The sequence below is a fragment of the Kryptolebias marmoratus genome, linkage group LG20 (genome assembly GCF_001649575.2).
Source record: "Kryptolebias marmoratus isolate JLee-2015 linkage group LG20, ASM164957v2, whole genome shotgun sequence".
In the NCBI taxonomy this organism is placed as follows: Eukaryota; Metazoa; Chordata; class Actinopteri; order Cyprinodontiformes; family Rivulidae; genus Kryptolebias; species Kryptolebias marmoratus.
This window is the reverse complement of record NC_051449.1, coordinates 6,905,452-6,922,482: the sequence shown is the minus strand read 5'-3', so window position 1 is coordinate 6,922,482 and position 17,031 is coordinate 6,905,452. Positions and strand designations below refer to the sequence as shown.

The 17,031-nt window shown below is 38.8% G+C and overlaps 1 protein-coding gene across 2 annotated transcripts in view; it reads right to left on the bottom strand.

Moving 5' to 3' along the window:
- Nucleotides 1–249: 249 nt before the first annotated feature.
- The window catches only part of si:ch211-106h4.9 (rab effector MyRIP), a 19,554-nt gene continuing 2,772 nt past the window's right edge, over nucleotides 250–17,031 (bottom strand). Inside the window, exons 3-17 of one of the 2 annotated variants that reach the window (XM_025004830.2) lie at nucleotides 12,714–12,935; nucleotides 11,563–11,699; nucleotides 8,678–8,758; nucleotides 7,875–7,972; nucleotides 7,067–7,147; nucleotides 6,715–6,852; nucleotides 5,648–5,783; nucleotides 4,932–5,482; nucleotides 3,243–4,614; nucleotides 2,977–3,155; nucleotides 1,949–2,128; nucleotides 1,636–1,797; nucleotides 1,308–1,400; nucleotides 1,164–1,224; nucleotides 250–607 (exon numbers count right to left, since the gene is read on the bottom strand). In XM_025004830.2, coding sequence (XP_024860598.1) covers nucleotides 591–607; nucleotides 1,164–1,224; nucleotides 1,308–1,400; nucleotides 1,636–1,797; nucleotides 1,949–2,128; nucleotides 2,977–3,155; nucleotides 3,243–4,614; nucleotides 4,932–5,482; nucleotides 5,648–5,783; nucleotides 6,715–6,852; nucleotides 7,067–7,147; nucleotides 7,875–7,972; nucleotides 8,678–8,758; nucleotides 11,563–11,699; nucleotides 12,714–12,935 — 3,508 coding nt within the window. In that variant the 3' untranslated portion in view covers nucleotides 250–590. Of the gene's footprint in view, nucleotides 608–1,163; nucleotides 1,225–1,307; nucleotides 1,401–1,635; nucleotides 1,798–1,948; nucleotides 2,129–2,976; nucleotides 4,615–4,931; nucleotides 5,483–5,647; nucleotides 5,784–6,714; nucleotides 6,853–7,066; nucleotides 7,148–7,874; nucleotides 7,973–8,677; nucleotides 8,759–11,562; nucleotides 11,700–12,713; nucleotides 12,936–17,031 lie in introns of both variants that reach the window. The other variant, XM_017410805.3, reaches the window with a different exon arrangement.

Sequence of the window (17,031 nt, the reverse complement as noted above, 5' to 3'; positions counted from 1 at the left end):
TTTTCCCTAAGCTGTCCACCACCTTCACAAAGAGGAATGTCATATTCAAGTGTCATTTCCTGAGCTCAAAAATACTAAATTCCTCACAGCAACAACCCACCTTCTTCTGAGCCAGTGTTTCCAGACATATGCAGCTTTGATTTTTATTTTTGTGCTTAAAAGGCAGAAACCACTCACTGACTGCACGGTAGAATACCCAGCTGCTGGAAAAATACAGGAATGCATTACAGAAATGTTCTGATTCCACAGTTTTAGACATGAGTTTTGCAGAGTTTTTATAACATGCTACATTAGCTTAAATGTGTTAGAATTTGTGGTGCATACAGGGGCTAGTTTTATTTAGCAGCTAAACATTTGTCCTTTTTTTATCCAATTAATCTAAAAATGTAGCATGTCTATTTTCTGCATTACTGCTGACAACAATACATAAAGTGCTAGTGTCCTGCATTTTTGAGGCATTTCTAGTTTAAAAGGTAAATTAAGGCAACTGGAGTCTAAATGGATCATTTAGGACCGGCCTGTTGACTGCAGAGAGACGAACTGAAGGCACTGCAGGGGAGTGGAGGTTCAGCAACCATCAGACTGATGGTTTATGCGTCTTTGTCTCCTAAAAGAAAAAAAAAATGATGATACTGTACTAAAATAACACTTTCTATTCTCCTTTCAGTTGGTAGAAAATCCCAGTTAAGATCCATGAATAGTTAGTACACAAACATTGATGTCATTTTCTACAAGTGAAGCTCCAAAATTTAACAAGTCTTCCTCATGAATATTACTCTTAATCATCATAATTTGGATTAATAAAACAGAACCAAAACATTTGCACAACTTTATACGATAAATTTGGCAAACTTTGTAGAATACTAATCCTCCTCTGTGCATTCAGTTTGTCATAAAACCATACAATGTTAGGCATCAGGCCCTTAGTTACACATAATTAGTTCTGATCCACTTTAGTACAAACAGAATGTAAGTTACTAGTATTTCTACTGACTGTAACTCTAATTTTATGAGTTCTGTTAATTGTCCTGCAATGCTTTACAAGTGAATATTTAAACAGTTTTAGTGTTGTACAACTGGTTGTTTATTTTACCACAAAACCTGTTGACTGAAGCAGTACAATGTGTTATGTAGAGTAGGCTGATGCTGAGCTGTGATCCTACCTTTCACAGGTGGTGCAGGTAATCTCCTTCTCAGATGTTTTGAGGAGTCCAGGGTTGCAGCCTGTATGAAGTAAAAATCCATATATTATTATTAGTTCAACACTCAACATCATGTTCTGAAATGTAGGCTGTGGTATATATTACCACATCTGTGGTGGTCTTAGTGAAGTGTGACTGAGGGTCCACATTGAGGCCGGCGCTCTTTAAAGCAGCAATTCTTGCAGAGATGTTGCTGATCTACAACAGAAGTAAAAACATAGGAAACAGGCCTTTAAACAAATAAGCGCAGCACTGTTAGATGCTTTAGTTGGTTTTACTTTAATCTTTATTTACATAAACTGTTAATTTAACACTTGGCAGAAATGAAGGACCTGTGTGACACCACATTTTAAAATCTAGACTTGTGAGTCAGGCACCAACTCCCTGTGAGAAACAGGATTAAACGGGTTCAAAAATGGAAAGACTGCTTCACCTGCAGCTCAGACTGATGAACCCGGGCAGCTGCTGCAGCCGCCTGCTCCTCCAGGAAGGACAGCTCCATGTCGGACGTGGAGCTGCAGATTCCTCTGGCGCACTCCTTCAGGTCACTGAGCTCCGCCTCCAGACTGTACACAGACCCTGCGGCCACGTACACCTGCAGCAAAACAACATACCCGAAAACGTTTAAGCTTTAAAAGTGACAATAAAACCAAAGAGCTTTGCTGCACCCACTCGCTGTGCTCACTGGTCAATAAAGAGAAGCTACTTGGATCAGAGGTGTGATTATATTAGTACAGTGAACTCACGTTTTCCTCCAGTCTCCAAAACTGTTGGTCCAGCTTTTTGAGGTCCACGTTCGGTGGCAGCGAAATGGTGGAGGGTTGGGTGTCGTCTCGTCCCTCTACTCCCTGCAGGAGGTCCTCGGTGGCGTTCAGCACCTTCAACACCTCAGTGGTGATGCTGCGTAGAGATGCTGCTGAATATCTCTGCAACACAAACACAGACAGGTGGCTTTAACCCCTGACAGTATGAAAAAATATTTTAGATAAGTATAGGTTTTAGTAATTTTAGACTCAATTCTGTCAAGACAGATATATTCTGGTGTTATAAAGTTATTTCAGATGATGCCTTAGTTTTGAAAAGGCTAAAAGACTAGAGTCACTCTCACCTGCTCCAGCTGAGATGATATTAACTTTATAGTTTTGTAAAGATCTCTACCCTACAGTTAAAAAAACACAGCAAATTGAAACAAGATGGAAACAAGTGTCAGCAAGAAGTTAGTGGCATTGAAAAAATATTTTAAAGAGTGAGCTTATTTAATTTTAGACAGTGAGCTCACGTGACTTCAGCTGAGCATTAATTTCTCCAAATCTTATTTTCAAGTAGATGTCCTTGGAAACACACACTCTACATTTAGCACACAGATTTGACATTTGGATCCATCAGGAACAAACTTGGAAAAGCTTGTAAAAACCTTCAACACCTGTGTCAAATTAGCACTCAATCATTTTAGGTATACCACAGATCTGCCATTAGTTTTATTTTTGACAAACTCAGCTGTTTTATCAGCTTTCTCCTAATTAACCAAACCCCATTTATTTACTGCAGAACATTATTATTATTTTTTAAGTCTTCAGCTGGAAGTGAAGTAACTTAAATTGATAAAACTCACATACTGAGACTGTCTGCAGCACTTTGACCCACATATATAACAAGTAACTGAACAGATGAAAGGTCTTAGTTTTTGTTTAGCTGTTACACAAGCTTACTTTACCCACAGCAAATGGAGGGAAAAAGATGTTTGAAAGTGATGTTTTGAAGCTGCAGTACTCACATTCTGGATCTCCTCTGGTGACAGAAACCCTCCCTGATGACCAGAGGAGCTGCTCTGCTCCATGCCGTCTTGTTTTTGGTCTTTTCCGTCCACATCTGTCTTCCTCTCTGCTGCTTCCCGCTCTGTCGTATTTTCTCCTCCATCCTGTTTCTGAACACCTGGACTTGTCGACTCTGCCACTGAAAGAGTGTCTTTCACTGTAATATCTGAAAGGTTTTCTTTATCCAAATGTAAATGTCCTCCTTTCTCTATGTTTTCACTTATACCTGTCGTGTCTTGAGGGTCCTGTTCATTAGAAGTCTCTCCTTTCGTTTCCTCCTGAACATTTTCTTTCACTGCCGACTCTGAACTCTCATCTGAAACTCGTTCCTCTGAAGCCTCTTTGCTCTCTGCAGCAGCAGCCTTCTCTACAGATCCACTCTCTCCCTCTTTGTCATCATTCTCCAGTTTGTTCTTTCTTCCATTTTCTCCATCTTTGTCCATCGTTTCCCCCTGCATGTCTTCCAAGGTCATCAACAACATGCTGCTGATTATTCGATCAAATTCTGCATCTTCTTCGTCACTTTTCACTGCCGTTTCACATTTCCTCTCACTGTCCATTGGAAACTTATCTGTCCTGTTTGCCTCTGGTTTGTCGTCTTGTTCAGCTTCTGTTCTCTCAGTTTTCAGAATTTCCACTTTTTTGTCACAAAACTGCTCCTTTTCTGTTGCAACATACCGGCTTATTCTTTTATCCAAGATATTTCTACTTCTCTGTACATTGGTTTCATCATCCACACTCTTTGTCTGACTCTCCAGAACTCTTCTCTTTTCCCTTTCCTCGGTTTCCTCTCTCAAGTCAAACAATTTCATGTCTATGTCTCCGATGGATTCTGCTCCTTCCCACAGCTCCTTCATCTCTCCTCTCTCTCCCTCGTTCTCTCCCACCCTGTCTAGCTCATCTTCAGTGGAGGAGAACTGGGAGGCGCCGACTAAACTGGCCAAATTACACAGCCGAGTTTTGTCCGGCTGCAGCTTCCACAGTCTCTCTTCATCCATCGCCGCCTCTTCGTCCTCTCCTCGTCCTGCTGTGTCCAGTTCGTCTTCAGTGGAGGAGAACTGTGACGCTTTAACTTGTTTTTCCAGCTGACAGAGTTTATAGGTTAGTCTCTCTGTCCTCTGCTCCTGCTCCTCATCTTCCTCTTCCAGGTGTTTTTCTTGGTCCCATTCTGCTTCACTTTGTCCCGCTCTGTCCAGCTCATCTTCGGTGGAGGAGAAGTCAGTGAGGCTGGACTGTGAAACAAGTCGACATAACCTGTAATTTAGCTCTTCGTTGTCTTTTTCTCTGCCGTCTTCATCTCCTCTTCCCCCATCCAAGTCGGCATCCATCTTGGGTGGCCTTCCTTGCTTCCCTCCCTCCTCCTGTCCATCATCAGTTCCACTTCCCTCATCTGGTTCTTCTCTGCTGGGAGATTCAGAAACTCTGCTTTCAAACTGATGCAGTTTCAAAGAAAAATCCTCAACAATTTCTTTATCTTGGTTTCCAGTGATGTCATCATCAAGCTCAAAAGGTTCAGGGGTCGTGGCTCCGGAGGTAACAGAGTCAGGAGTCCCAGCATCAGACGGATGTAGAGGATATCCATCTTTGTTGTTGAAATCCTGCAAATTTAAGAAATTGTATGGTTTAGTATTTATATGACAGTAAGTTTTGCCTTGATGTCCTAACATGCTGCAGCACAACTATTTTATTATATTTGGGAATCCGGGATCATTTCTAGCACACTTATCTTTAGCAATCTGCCCTTTAATAAATAATATCAGGTCTTTTTAGGAGATGTTTTAGTTCAAGGTTAGATATTTGACATTTCTTTGCTTGATTAAGTAAATGGCAACAATTTAAATGATCACCAATGAAAACTCTGTATGTTAAACAATGGATCTTATCAGTTTTGAAGTAAATGTTACTTATTTCTTACCGACATGGAAGAAAATGCTGTTGGTGCTTTTTTACTCCTCCTCTTCTTCCGTGGTATCCTGGTTTTCCCAGTCTCCGGTTCAACAGCCACCTTGATTTCCTCTTTACCCCCTCCATCTCCTTTCAGGTTAAAGTTCACATCAATGATGCTGGTCCTGCGGGACAATGAAGGTTTCCTGATCTCTGCAGGCACCTTCCGCTTCAGAAGTGCTAACAGAGGTTTGTTAGACCTCCAGTTTCCCTCAGAGTCTGAGAGAAGATCATCTCTGTTAACCTTGTGGTCCATCAGAGGCGTGACACAGTTATCAAAGTCGTGCAGGCTGAGGTTAGAGTCCATCATCTTCCTGTGGATCTCCTGCAGAACGGCTCCCCAGGAGCTGTCAGGCTCTGGTTTGCTTTCGCTGTCAGAGTCCAGACCTTCGTAGGCTGACACCACTCCAGACTCCCTCTCCAAAGCGCTGTAGACCAGGCTCTTCCTTTTAGTGAGGAGGGTGGGGCGGGACAGCTGGGCACTCTGCAGGGCAATCCAGTTCCCGTCTGGGCTCTTCAACACTGAGGATACATGTTCACATGCAGAGATACAAAAACAAAATAAGCAAAAATGCTACTTTATTTTTGACAACCTTTGGATCGCCACTAGAATCTGAAAGAAGCAAGTGTGTGAGTGTTTGGATATATTGTGGTAATTAACTTTTTGAATCTTTAAGATGAACTTACCAGAATTGTCGAGTCGATCTACACTCTTCCATGCAGTCATGGCCGACATGCCGCCCTCCTTCTTTAAGGATGATGGAAATTCGGGTTCCAGAGCAGAAGCGTCATCGTCCAGCAATGTGAAGGCCGAATGTGACCTCTGAGGGCAGAGGCAGTGGAAAAATAAAACATTTTCTGTGTTTAGTTTACTATTTCTGCTGACAACTAAAACCCGTGGAGCCATTTAACCAGCAGAGGTCAGTGTGTGCAAAAAAAAAAAAAAACAAGGCAAGTGATTTTGGACAGTTATACAAATGTTGAAAAAAAAAATAAAGCTTCTGTGACTGAAGTATTAACTTCTACATGCCATTAACTAAATAATAAAGAGATTTTTCAGTAAGCTAGATTTGCAGACCTGTTTCTGCAGTGGAACATCTGCAGTCAGATCTTCAAACATTTATATGAAAATAAAAAGACTCATCACTTAAATACAGATTTCTACCTACAACCTGAAATCATGAAGAGTTGTGACAGACGTTTCATACAAGCTGAACAAATCCTTTTATTTTACACTTAATTTAAAAACTACGCAACTGGCGTAAAAATAAATATATTAACTAGCCAAGATAGTTTGTCTTGTCAGCTTTTCATTGATGAACCATTTCAGCCATAACATTATAACCATTAGCAGTACATCCTGTAGGCCTGGGGGGTGAGGTGGTCTTTTGGTATCTTTGGAGTTTGAAGGTCAGGTGAACACATCAAGTACAAGAGAGCAGTAATGTCCTTGTCTCTGTGTGTGTGTGTGTGTGTGTGTCTGTCTGTTGTGTCAGCAAAATATCTCAAACCACTGGAGGGATTTATATCCTATTTAAAACTCTGACATGAAAGGTGGTGGGTGATATGCAAACTTATCAAGGAATGCTGGGCCTTTAATTTCAGTCAGTAGTCATAATGTTATGGCTAATGGGTATATAGACATTCCTACACTTCAGGCCTTCACACACTTTAAAAATCAGGGCCTTTTAGACTGGTAATGAAAAACAGTGTAACAGAACTAAATGAATTTTGACATTTGATGTAGTTTTTACCCAGAGGTTTGGGTTCAGGGAGCTGGAGGCTTGATCACCGGGAGGCTGATGATGATGATTGTCAGCGTCAGGCTCCAGGGGCCAGCTGCGGTCATATTCAGCCTTCATCTCAGCCAGAGCATTCCTCGTGCTAATGATCTTACACACAGAGAGAGCAGGATTAGCTTTGATCGCACACAGGGCAATAAATGGGTGCTTTTGTTTTCTCGTGTGGAGGTTTAATTTTAACCCTCTCATGACTGGCTTTTATTCAAGCATTATAAACTCACTTCAAAACAGAAAATGAATTATCATTAAAACAATACATTATCTGCTGCTATGCAGTTTAATTCTGTTTTCTTTTTTTTTTTACTTTTTGGACAATAGTTTTGGCCAGTTCCTGGATGAGCTCTCCTCTGTGCTGCCGCAGATAATGGGCTTCATTCTGCTTCTCCTGAAAAATACAATTAGGAAATCTGTTCACCACACACACACATACAGTAAGCTGATTACGCCTCTAAATACACACTCAGAGTATACATATTTGTTGAACTGAGTTCAAAAGCTTCAGAATATTTTAATAGATCTTTTCTTTTTTGCACAGTTTTAGAAATATGCAGCAGAATCCACTTTAGGATTTAACTTAAAGATTACTTAGACAACAAAATAGAATATGCATACATAAGAAGAATTAAGATATTTTTTTCTTTTAGAGTCTCCACAATGACTACTGCAGGTTTCTCTAATCTAAAAGGTATTAGTGTCAAAGGTTGATCCAATGTGGGCTAAGCGTTATCTTTTTTTGTTTTTTGTTATGTAAAATCATGCTGAATCTCTGAAACAAGAAATATTTTAAGGTTGCTAAAAGGATTTTAAAATACAACTGTAGAACACTTTTCTTTCATTAATCAATTTGTGTTTCTTGTAAACAATATTAACATACTAAAAAAATAATAGTTCCTTTAACAGTGTTAAAGTGAGGTTTTAACTGCAGCAAAATCCTGAAGGTTTCACTCAGATTAAATGACAAATGATACCAAAGTGCTAACATCAGATTATACAGCAGCATCTTTGATGCAGCTATGCACAGATGATTTATAATAACTAGTCATGAATAATCATAACTGTAGTTACTACAGCAAATAATAGAACATTTAAAAAGACAGAAAATCATAAATCACCTGAGTTGAGGTGTCAAAGTCAGCCTTAGAAATGGCTTCATCTATGGCCTCCTCTGCAACCCGCGTGGCAACACAGAGCGTCTCCGCCATGCTGTGCTCTGAACACAAACAGTTTTCACTTGTTAGTCTGAATCAGGATCCTACACATGTAATTAAACAAATAACATGTATCTAAGCCCTCCCAGTTTAATTCCGCCTTTTCTTTCCTCTCATCCAGACTGCACAAACAGAGACACAAGCTTTTTCCTTTCTGTTTGCAGGCTCTCATCGTGTTAGTGCAGTGAACCGGCAGAGTCAGGACAAGACAGACAAAACTAACCAACACATCTGGTTCTGGTGCTACTGAGAATCTAAAATAACTCAACTTTTTTTCTCAGCAGTTTTATCTGCTGTAAAATGGGGAAAACTAAATTAGTCGGGAACACCAAGTCTCCAGATACAAGTAGTGTGGTGATAAATGGAGTGATCTTATTCTCTGTAATCAGAAAAATGTTAACTAAAGAATCAAACATATGCTTTAAAACCTAAAAACAAAAATCACAGGAATATGATGCAGGTTCTGATGCATTAAAGACACAAGTTTTACTCAGCTCATATTAAAACTGTTAGATAAACATTTAATTGTTTAATGAACAATTAACTGAACTGTTTCTTTTGGACTTGATTGTGTGTCCAGAGAATGTCTGCAGGGTCTAATATCTGATGAGACATTTAAATGAAAACCAACTGCATGAAACTGCAATGATTATTTACAATAACAGGTTTAGGAAATGAACTGTAAAGTCTCAACAAACTGTGTTCACCTTCAGTTTGCCTGTAGAAAGTAGAGTCGCTCCCACAGACGCTGCCCTCATTGCAGATGCTTTCCTCGCAGGCGCTGCCCTCTACAGACACACACGCACACACACACACACGTTGACATGGAAAGACCGATACAGGGCATCTGTCAGGATTTAACTCTGCATTCTGAAACATTATCACTGCAAACCTTTGAATTAGAGGGAGGATTAAAGAAATTAAAAAATGGTCCCTCTTATGTTTCTTTCATTCATTTTTAATGTGTCCATAGATGGACTAAAAATATCCGAGCAATGACAGGAAATGCTTTAGTTGTTGTATCAAGTTTGGTTTTAATTTAGCTGAGGCTGAGCTCATGTCTCCAAAATAAACTTTAGTTTTCCTCGTGGGATTATTTTGTTTCATCTATCAAATATAAAGTTTGATAACTATGAGTAACTCATTGTTTTTATAGTTTACATTAAGCATGTGAGAATTTAATCTGTTTGCCAAAAAACAACATAAAAAAAGCAATAAAATAAAACATAAAACTAAGCAGAAAAGAATGAACATTTGTATTATTTGTTAAATACTATAAGAGAAACGCAGGATGTGAAAACTGCACAGCAGAGCTCAGTCACACTTTGACCTCTTTTTCCTCGCAGTGCAAATATTCCTGCAACAAAGCGTTTGTTTGTGGTTATATAAGTGCATTAAAGTCCCCTTGTGTGAGGCTTTAGGTGACCTGAGCTGTCTGCAGCAGAGCCTGTTCAAAAAAGTACAGTCTGGTAAACAAGGTCCCTTTCAATTAGTTTAAAGGCCAAACACAGCACTGGGATAAAGTCATGTTTAGGGTGCAGGTATTTAATTAAAATACAACTAATGATTTACTCCTGCAGGGTTTGTTCAAATAAAGGTACATTTAAACTCAGTATGTGTTGTGAGTCACTCTCAGCTACTACCATATTAAAATTTAGCTTAATATTTTTAAAACTAAGTTTTAGACATTTTTGTGTTTGTTTTTTAAGTCACTTGGCTAAGAGCTGGAAAAGACCTTTAACCAAAACCGGTGCTGGAAGGAACTGCAGCCTTGAAAGCAACACATCCTGCCACAATCTTGTTTCTTTTTAAATCTTGTCTTCTTCAATGTGCTATATAGTGTTTTTGTGCATTTAAAAAGGTCATGAGAGCTACAAGTTCCGAACCAAAGGGAGCTCAGCTGCAGTAATATTTGATGCCAGGCTTGTGTGAAGATTGACATCAAAATAAAACTGTAACCTTGAGCTCTTCTCAACTTCCTGCTTTGTTGTCTGAAGCGTTTAGTGTCACAGCTCTGCAAAAATACAGAACTACAGCAGCAGTACAAGAATTACAGAGTGGTCGTGGTGTTTTTTTTTAAACAGTTGACAGCAGAACTAAGTGTTAGAAAAGCAAAGGGAACATATAAATTAATTAACCATCATGCCCGTTTCCTGAATTACATTCTGGCCATCGATGTTTTGAAAGTAGTCATTAGTTTCTTTAAAAGAATTAATGACCCAACATTCCTTGAAAGAACCCACAACTCCCGTCACCTTTCTGTTTAAGACGAAAATCATCTTATGCTGAGAAGGTTGTTTTAGTCGAACTTTGTAAATGACGTTATGCAAAATAATTATTGCGATATCTCATGTAAACTGTTAGCACTCGGAGTTTGTCTTGTGAGTGACTTTCAGCTACTAGCACACCAAATTTTCATGCCACATCAAGAAAAGTGACTGAGTTACAGCTTTTTTTTGTGTTGGCTAATGTTGATTAGCTGCGGTAGCCATCTTAAATTGAGGTGACTACCAAAATGAGTTTTTGATGTACATCCAATAATTAATGAGAGTTATTGAAATCTATCCGGTAGTTCATCAGATATTTTACTAAGAGACATATACAGCAGTGGGCAACAATAAGTCTATTTATTTAATTTAGTAAAGACTCTGGGTAAATTTTCTTTTTCCTGTGATTTTACTTCAGCTCCTTAGGGTTTCTCCAGTGTTTTGTTTTATTCTTTTAAAAGGAGCATGTTTCCAAGTGTCACTGAACCTCTTAGTTCGGTCTTTAGGGAAAATGTTTCCATTTTATAATTCACAATAGCACAGTATATAAATGATGTTATTTACTCAGCTCACATTGTTCTTTTATGCAAAACAGAACATGTTGCAGTGGAATAAATGCAGTAATAAATGATAATGTGTGCGTTTGAGCAGAAGAGGGCCAGTCTGATGTCTGCCCACATCGGTCATACTCCCACTGGGTCCACAGCCCTGCATCATCTGCAGCAGGCGATTTCTCCTCCACAAAACTAAAAATCCTCTGTCAGTTCAATCAGATCAGATACTGAGATCTAATGGGGCAGAGATGCTCTCTGACTTTGTCCCTGAGCTGATCTTCAAGCTGGAACAGATGCTGTAGAGTGAAATGTATAATAAATACATTTTCAGCTCGGCCGTCTGCCGCAAAGCTCCTCATTTAGCTGCAAGAAGCTCCAGCTGCAAACATTTCCCCAGAGGTCTGCTCCATGGCTTTTTATTACATAAGAAATTAAAGACTGCTTCTTCACTGTCACTGGTAGAACATGAAGGTTAAAAGAGGAAGCAAAATAAAACAAGAAAAACCTGGTTTGTTGCTCTAGATTTAGTTTAAAAAACTGACTCCCTCACAGAGTGAAGATATGAAGGAGACAAAAAACCCTGTTTTGTCTTTGCTTCCTGTTTTCCACTGTTTTGAACTGTCAAGCACATTTAAATAACTAAACTCATGTACAACCCCGTTTTCTAAAGTGTTTCAAATGTGACAAGTTCTGCACAATTTTCGGTTTCTGTCCTGGTCAGGTTGAATTAAATGTTTCTTAAATACTTGAGCTTGAGTCAAAGTGTTTTACCGGTAAGCTCTGAGAGTGCACTGTGCTCTGCCAGGTGTTTTCTGTAGAGAGTCTTCAGCACTTTGGCGCTGCCAAACCTCTTAAAGCGTTTCTTCACATTTGCATAGAACCACTCAAGCGACTGGGTCTTCAACAACCTGAGAGACAGAGAGCAACTTGACCTTTAACCTATCGTAAACCTGTGGCAATGCTGATTTTATTATATCACTAATTCTACAATCAAAAGGCGTTATGCATATAGTCTCACTGCATTACTTTTGAATATAAACTGGGTAGGTTTAGCACGTTCAAGTTTGAAATACATGTACCACATAGAATATACTGCAACAAACTGTGGTTCAACACATTCAGTCTTCAATGTAAAACAGTTAAATGCAAAAGTTTGCGTTAAATATTTCACTTAAACCACTGAAATTAATTAATTTTGAGTTACTTTAACTTAAGATGGATGAACTCCGCTCTGGAAGAGGCTCCTGTCTGAATAACCGTTAGAAACCTTCATGAGAATTTCCCAATGGTTCCTGAGTATTCAGTATTTTATCTGCAGTAGATGGCAGTCAGATCAAGCTCAGTTTAGAGAACCATCTTATGATGAGAAATGACAGGGGTGTAGTTAAGTTGAAGCAGTAGATGTACATCTATTGATTCATTCCTGAAAGTTTCATTAAAATCCATTCTGTGGTTCAAGAGATATTTTGCCAACACGAAGTTGACTCCAACTAGTTCATGTCAAAATTGTTAGTGCTCAGAATATGCATTGAGGACAAGCCTTAGCTACTACCACATCAAATTTTAGCTCAATATGTGTAAAACTGACAGAGTTGTAGCCATATTAAGGTGAGTTGGTTGTGGCAGCCATCTTGAATTGTTTTAATCACTTATAAATGCACATTCAATTGTTACCTCCTGCAAGTTTTATTAAAATATGTCCAGTGGTTCAGGAGATATTTTGGCAACAGAAACATTATCACCTGCCTTCACTTTTCTGCAGCCATTGGTAATTACATTTCACCTGAAAATCAAGAGCAAGAATTGACTTTATCACATATGATATCCTAAAAGTAAACCATCTCTCCATCCCCAGAGTGAGAGCTTAATACCCTTTACCCTCACGGTCAGCCTCTCATCTGAACTGAACATTCAGACCTTACCTGCTCTTCTGGCAGGTGGAGCAGAGCCAGGCTCGGTCCCGCTTGCTGTAGACCCGGCAGGCCTTGCAGACGTCGTAGCTGCAGTCTCGGCACCGGCGTTTGGGGTTGAGCAGGAAGGTGAATGGCGAGCAGCAGCGGATGCAGCAGCGCTGGTTGAAGCAAGTCTGCCGCGACAGCAGGAGATGGCGACTGCCCTCCTCGTCCAGCTCCTGCTTCAGTTCACTGAGGGGAGGAGGAGGAGGGGAGGAGAGATGGGAAAACCATGAAGGTGCATGAGATTTGTCAAATCTTTAAGAAAAAATGTTTGTGTGAGAATGTGTACGATGAGTTTGTTTTAACCAGATGGGGGATTACTGAGTCAAATATGGCAATTATTTTATTATTTCAGTCAGTTTATCCCATTATTAATTGTACATTAAAAATATTACAGCTTTTCCTTCATGCAGGTGAGAATCAAGCTGATAAAATGCCTCCAGTACAAATTATATAATATAAAGAAATTAACATACATAAATATTTATTGATTTTGTGAGGACTCATCATTTCTGCTGTATTTAAAGATGTAATAGCTGTCAAAATACAAAACTTTTTTAACGTTTTTGATGCAAATGTTTTATGTGTGTATTATTTACAATAAAAATAACCACTAAATATGCATCCTTCACTGATAAAAGTCTACTGCATAATTTGTAATAAATGAGTGAAATCAGCAGAGTCAGATTTGGTTGCCAACATTTACGAGCTGTAATCAAAGGCGACATATATTTACTGTTTACCAACAATTTTTTTAAAAACCCTTATGAGTTTGAGTTACATTAACACCCAAAATAATCTCTTAATGGTGGAGAAACAAAAGATTCAAATCAGAAACATTGAAAAATTGTGTATTTGGACAGCTAATATGTCTTTAAAAAAGTTTAAAAGACAGGAGTTGAGTAAAATAATCAGGCAGGAGGCCTGTTTTCTTTATGAAACATCACTCAGGGTAAAAACCATATCGGAACTTTTCATGGTGTCTGCACTTTTGTTTTAAAGTGACAACAATCCCCTTTCGAAGGGTGAACGCTCAAATTAACAGTTCTTAGCTTGTCAAAAAACAACGCATCATACTGTAAGATCGCATTTATATTATGTAGGATTGCTTTATTTCGTGTTTTCATATTTACCTTTTATAAAGGTGTTTACGAGAACAAATTAAAAATAAATCTCCCCAATGGGACAATAAAGCAGATTGTATCATGAATTATGTGACTTCTGATCTTCTTCCTGTCAAAATGATTAATGGTGCAGTGAGCTCTAAAAAAAACATGATGAAATGAGATTTCTTGTATTTAATGTTGCAGCTGTGCAACATTTGATCAGTCATTCTTCCAGCTGCTTTTCCTTCTAATAAAAAGATAAACGAAAGGCGCCGACAGGTTTACAGAACAGCTCAAACAGAGGCAGAGACGTCCAACAGGGACATCAGATGATAAATCAGAACGACACGACAGATGATTGCAGCCAGGGACAAACCGGTGTGAGTCGCACCAGAAGGAAAGTGTCAAAAAGATTAGAACAGCAGGAGCTCCGATCACGACTGAATCATTTATAGCTGATTACAGCTGAATACTGATTAGGTCTGACAAGATGAGGGCACAGGAGGAAATAAGAAGCCACTGGAGCGTCTCAACAACTTCTGGAAACAAACTGAGTCAGAACTTCGGAAGTTGTTTTATAAACACTTAAGGTTTTTGCTGAAAGTGCTCAAAGCTTAAGAGAAAAGAAATTCATGAAATATTTTGCTACCAGACACACAAACACAGTTGGGCAAAACTATTATCGTCCATCTTTTGCTTTTCAGCAGCTGGTGATAAAAAAAAAAAAAGAGCGATCAATGGTTTAAATTTGGCTAGTTTTTCTAGGCTGTTCTTTTTTTTTTTCTAAATGGCCTAAAATACCTTTCACAACCATATTGCATTATTTAATCACATAATTCAGTCAAATTACTGTCACTACTGTAAAATAAAGAAACAAAAACAAGATGTTTGAGACTTGGAAAACTGAAAATTTGCTTCAACAAAAAACTAACAACAATTAAGCTTTACTGTAACTCGCAGAAATAATTTCCTGCTCGCTAAAAGGTTTGAAAAACAAAATTTCTCTGTGCAGAAATTAAGTTTGACCTTGTGACCCATAGCCTATAAAACTTTAACTGTGTCCTGTCTGACAGAAGAATGGCTCCAGCAGCACATCCATTACTGCAGCCTGATGCTGGATATAAATAACTCTCAGACACAACACTCTCAGGTACACTCAGACTCAGATGGCGAGATGTTCACAGCGAGGCAGTGAGGTAACGAGCACAGTGGGCAACGCTGAAATGCACATAAAAAAAACAGCAATTTTTCCTCTCATCTGAGCAGTAAATCACATACAGAGCATATGCAGCTCCGTCTTCACACTTTAGATTAGCTTCACCAATCCTGAGAAAACATTCGTTTCTTAGAAATAGGTTCAGATCTACTAATATTTGTCTGTGTGAATAAAGATTTTATTTATTTTCCTTGATTCTGAAGATTTGAACAGGGATGTCATCTTAGATAATAAGAACATGAGGTGTACGTTTTCTTAATAAGAAAACATACGGAGAAAAGCTCCCTGCTGTGCAGCCTTTAAACAACAGGGGGCGCCAATGAACAGCTGGGCTCAATTCATTTCTGTCAAGCAACACTTTGTTTCTTTGAAAGAAAAATCCTGTAAAAGCTGAGACTGACTGATCAGCTCAAGCTAAAACAGCTTTAGTTTGTTTCTACCCGACGTCTGAATTTTTTATTTTCTCACAATAAACATGAAAGAATCTAGAAGAGGCACAAAACTGAATGTTAATCAAAATTGAAGCAGATGAAGATGAGGTGAGCATTATTTTGGTTTTAGTAATCGGAGAGGATTCAGTCCTAAAAACTCGGGAGATGGGTCTCTAATGCAAGGTGAATAATTTTCAATCATAAACCCATTATAAACACCCAAACTCCCAAATTTTCAACTATTTGCCAAATTATTTAAAAAAAAACCCATTGAGAATCATTTGTGCAGATGCCAAAAACCCACCAACTAAATCAGACAGAGATACAGGTGAAATGTGACAATGAGGCATGACATACATTACATTATCAGAAGTTGCAGCATTTTATCAGTTCGCTTTGTTGAATCTGGACTCATCACCATCAGTGTTCAGTCTGTTTTACAACAAGGAGCCAAACAAGGTCGAGCCACAACAAAACTAACATGTTTTCAACAAACTGAGCCAAATTTTTATCTGAAGGCATTTTGCTGTTGAAATCTAAAGGAAATTAAAGCCATTAGGCTTTTCTGTTGTGATTGGTCTGCCTGTTAACGCTGTGAGTTGAATCATTTCTAATCAAAGCACCGGGACATTACATAAGTGTCTTATTCTTCAGCAATCATTTCCTGCTATTGTACGTCTCAGACCTAAGCCCAGACTCACCTAATTACCATGTTACTGGGTCTTTGTGTTTATCTTTACTGTGCTCAGGCTTTGCTGTAAGCTTGGAGGAAGCTGGTTTCTGTGCAACAGGAAGGTGTTTCACTTCCTGCCCACTGTGTCCAGAACAGCTCAGAGCCAAAACGCAGCAAAGGAAAACTCCACCAAGGTCTAAAAATCCTGGGATGGTACACAGCTTCAGTATAAAGTTTAAAAAGGTTTTGTTTTATTCAGTTTTTTTAGCACAAAGTTGTTCAGAGACTGGATTATTTCAGTTAATAGTGTGGTCGTTGATTCAGCATTTATTTATTTTTTTCTGTTTATTTTTTCTGTAATCTACGAACTTCTTTGTTTATAAATATCTTCCTCATAAAATACACGGATATCTTTTCAATTCCTTCAAACACTTTTGCTACCTTTAGCTTTTAGCTATCCTACTTTTAGGTTCAAACTAACCTATTGTTACGTTTAGATAGTCCTTTGCTACTTTAACTTAGCACTTCTCTACTTTTGGCTTTAAGCTAGTGTTCTGCTTCTTTTAGCTTAAACAACTAAGTTTCAGCTTCTTCGGCTAATTTCAGCAGTCATTCAGCACTCAGTGTTGACTCTACATTTTACATTTTTCTCTTGTCCACAGGGGTGGAAATTAGCACCCGCCACCCGCCAAATGCGGGTAAATATTTGAAGTAGCGGGTGAATTTGATCAACACACACGCCACTGTGGCGGGTTGGCAATTTGAACAGAAAATGTGTTATTTGTCCTCTTGACATATAGGGGGCAGCAATGTGCTCGAGTTGCTGCTGTTACGTCGAGCCGCGTTCCCCCATCAGATA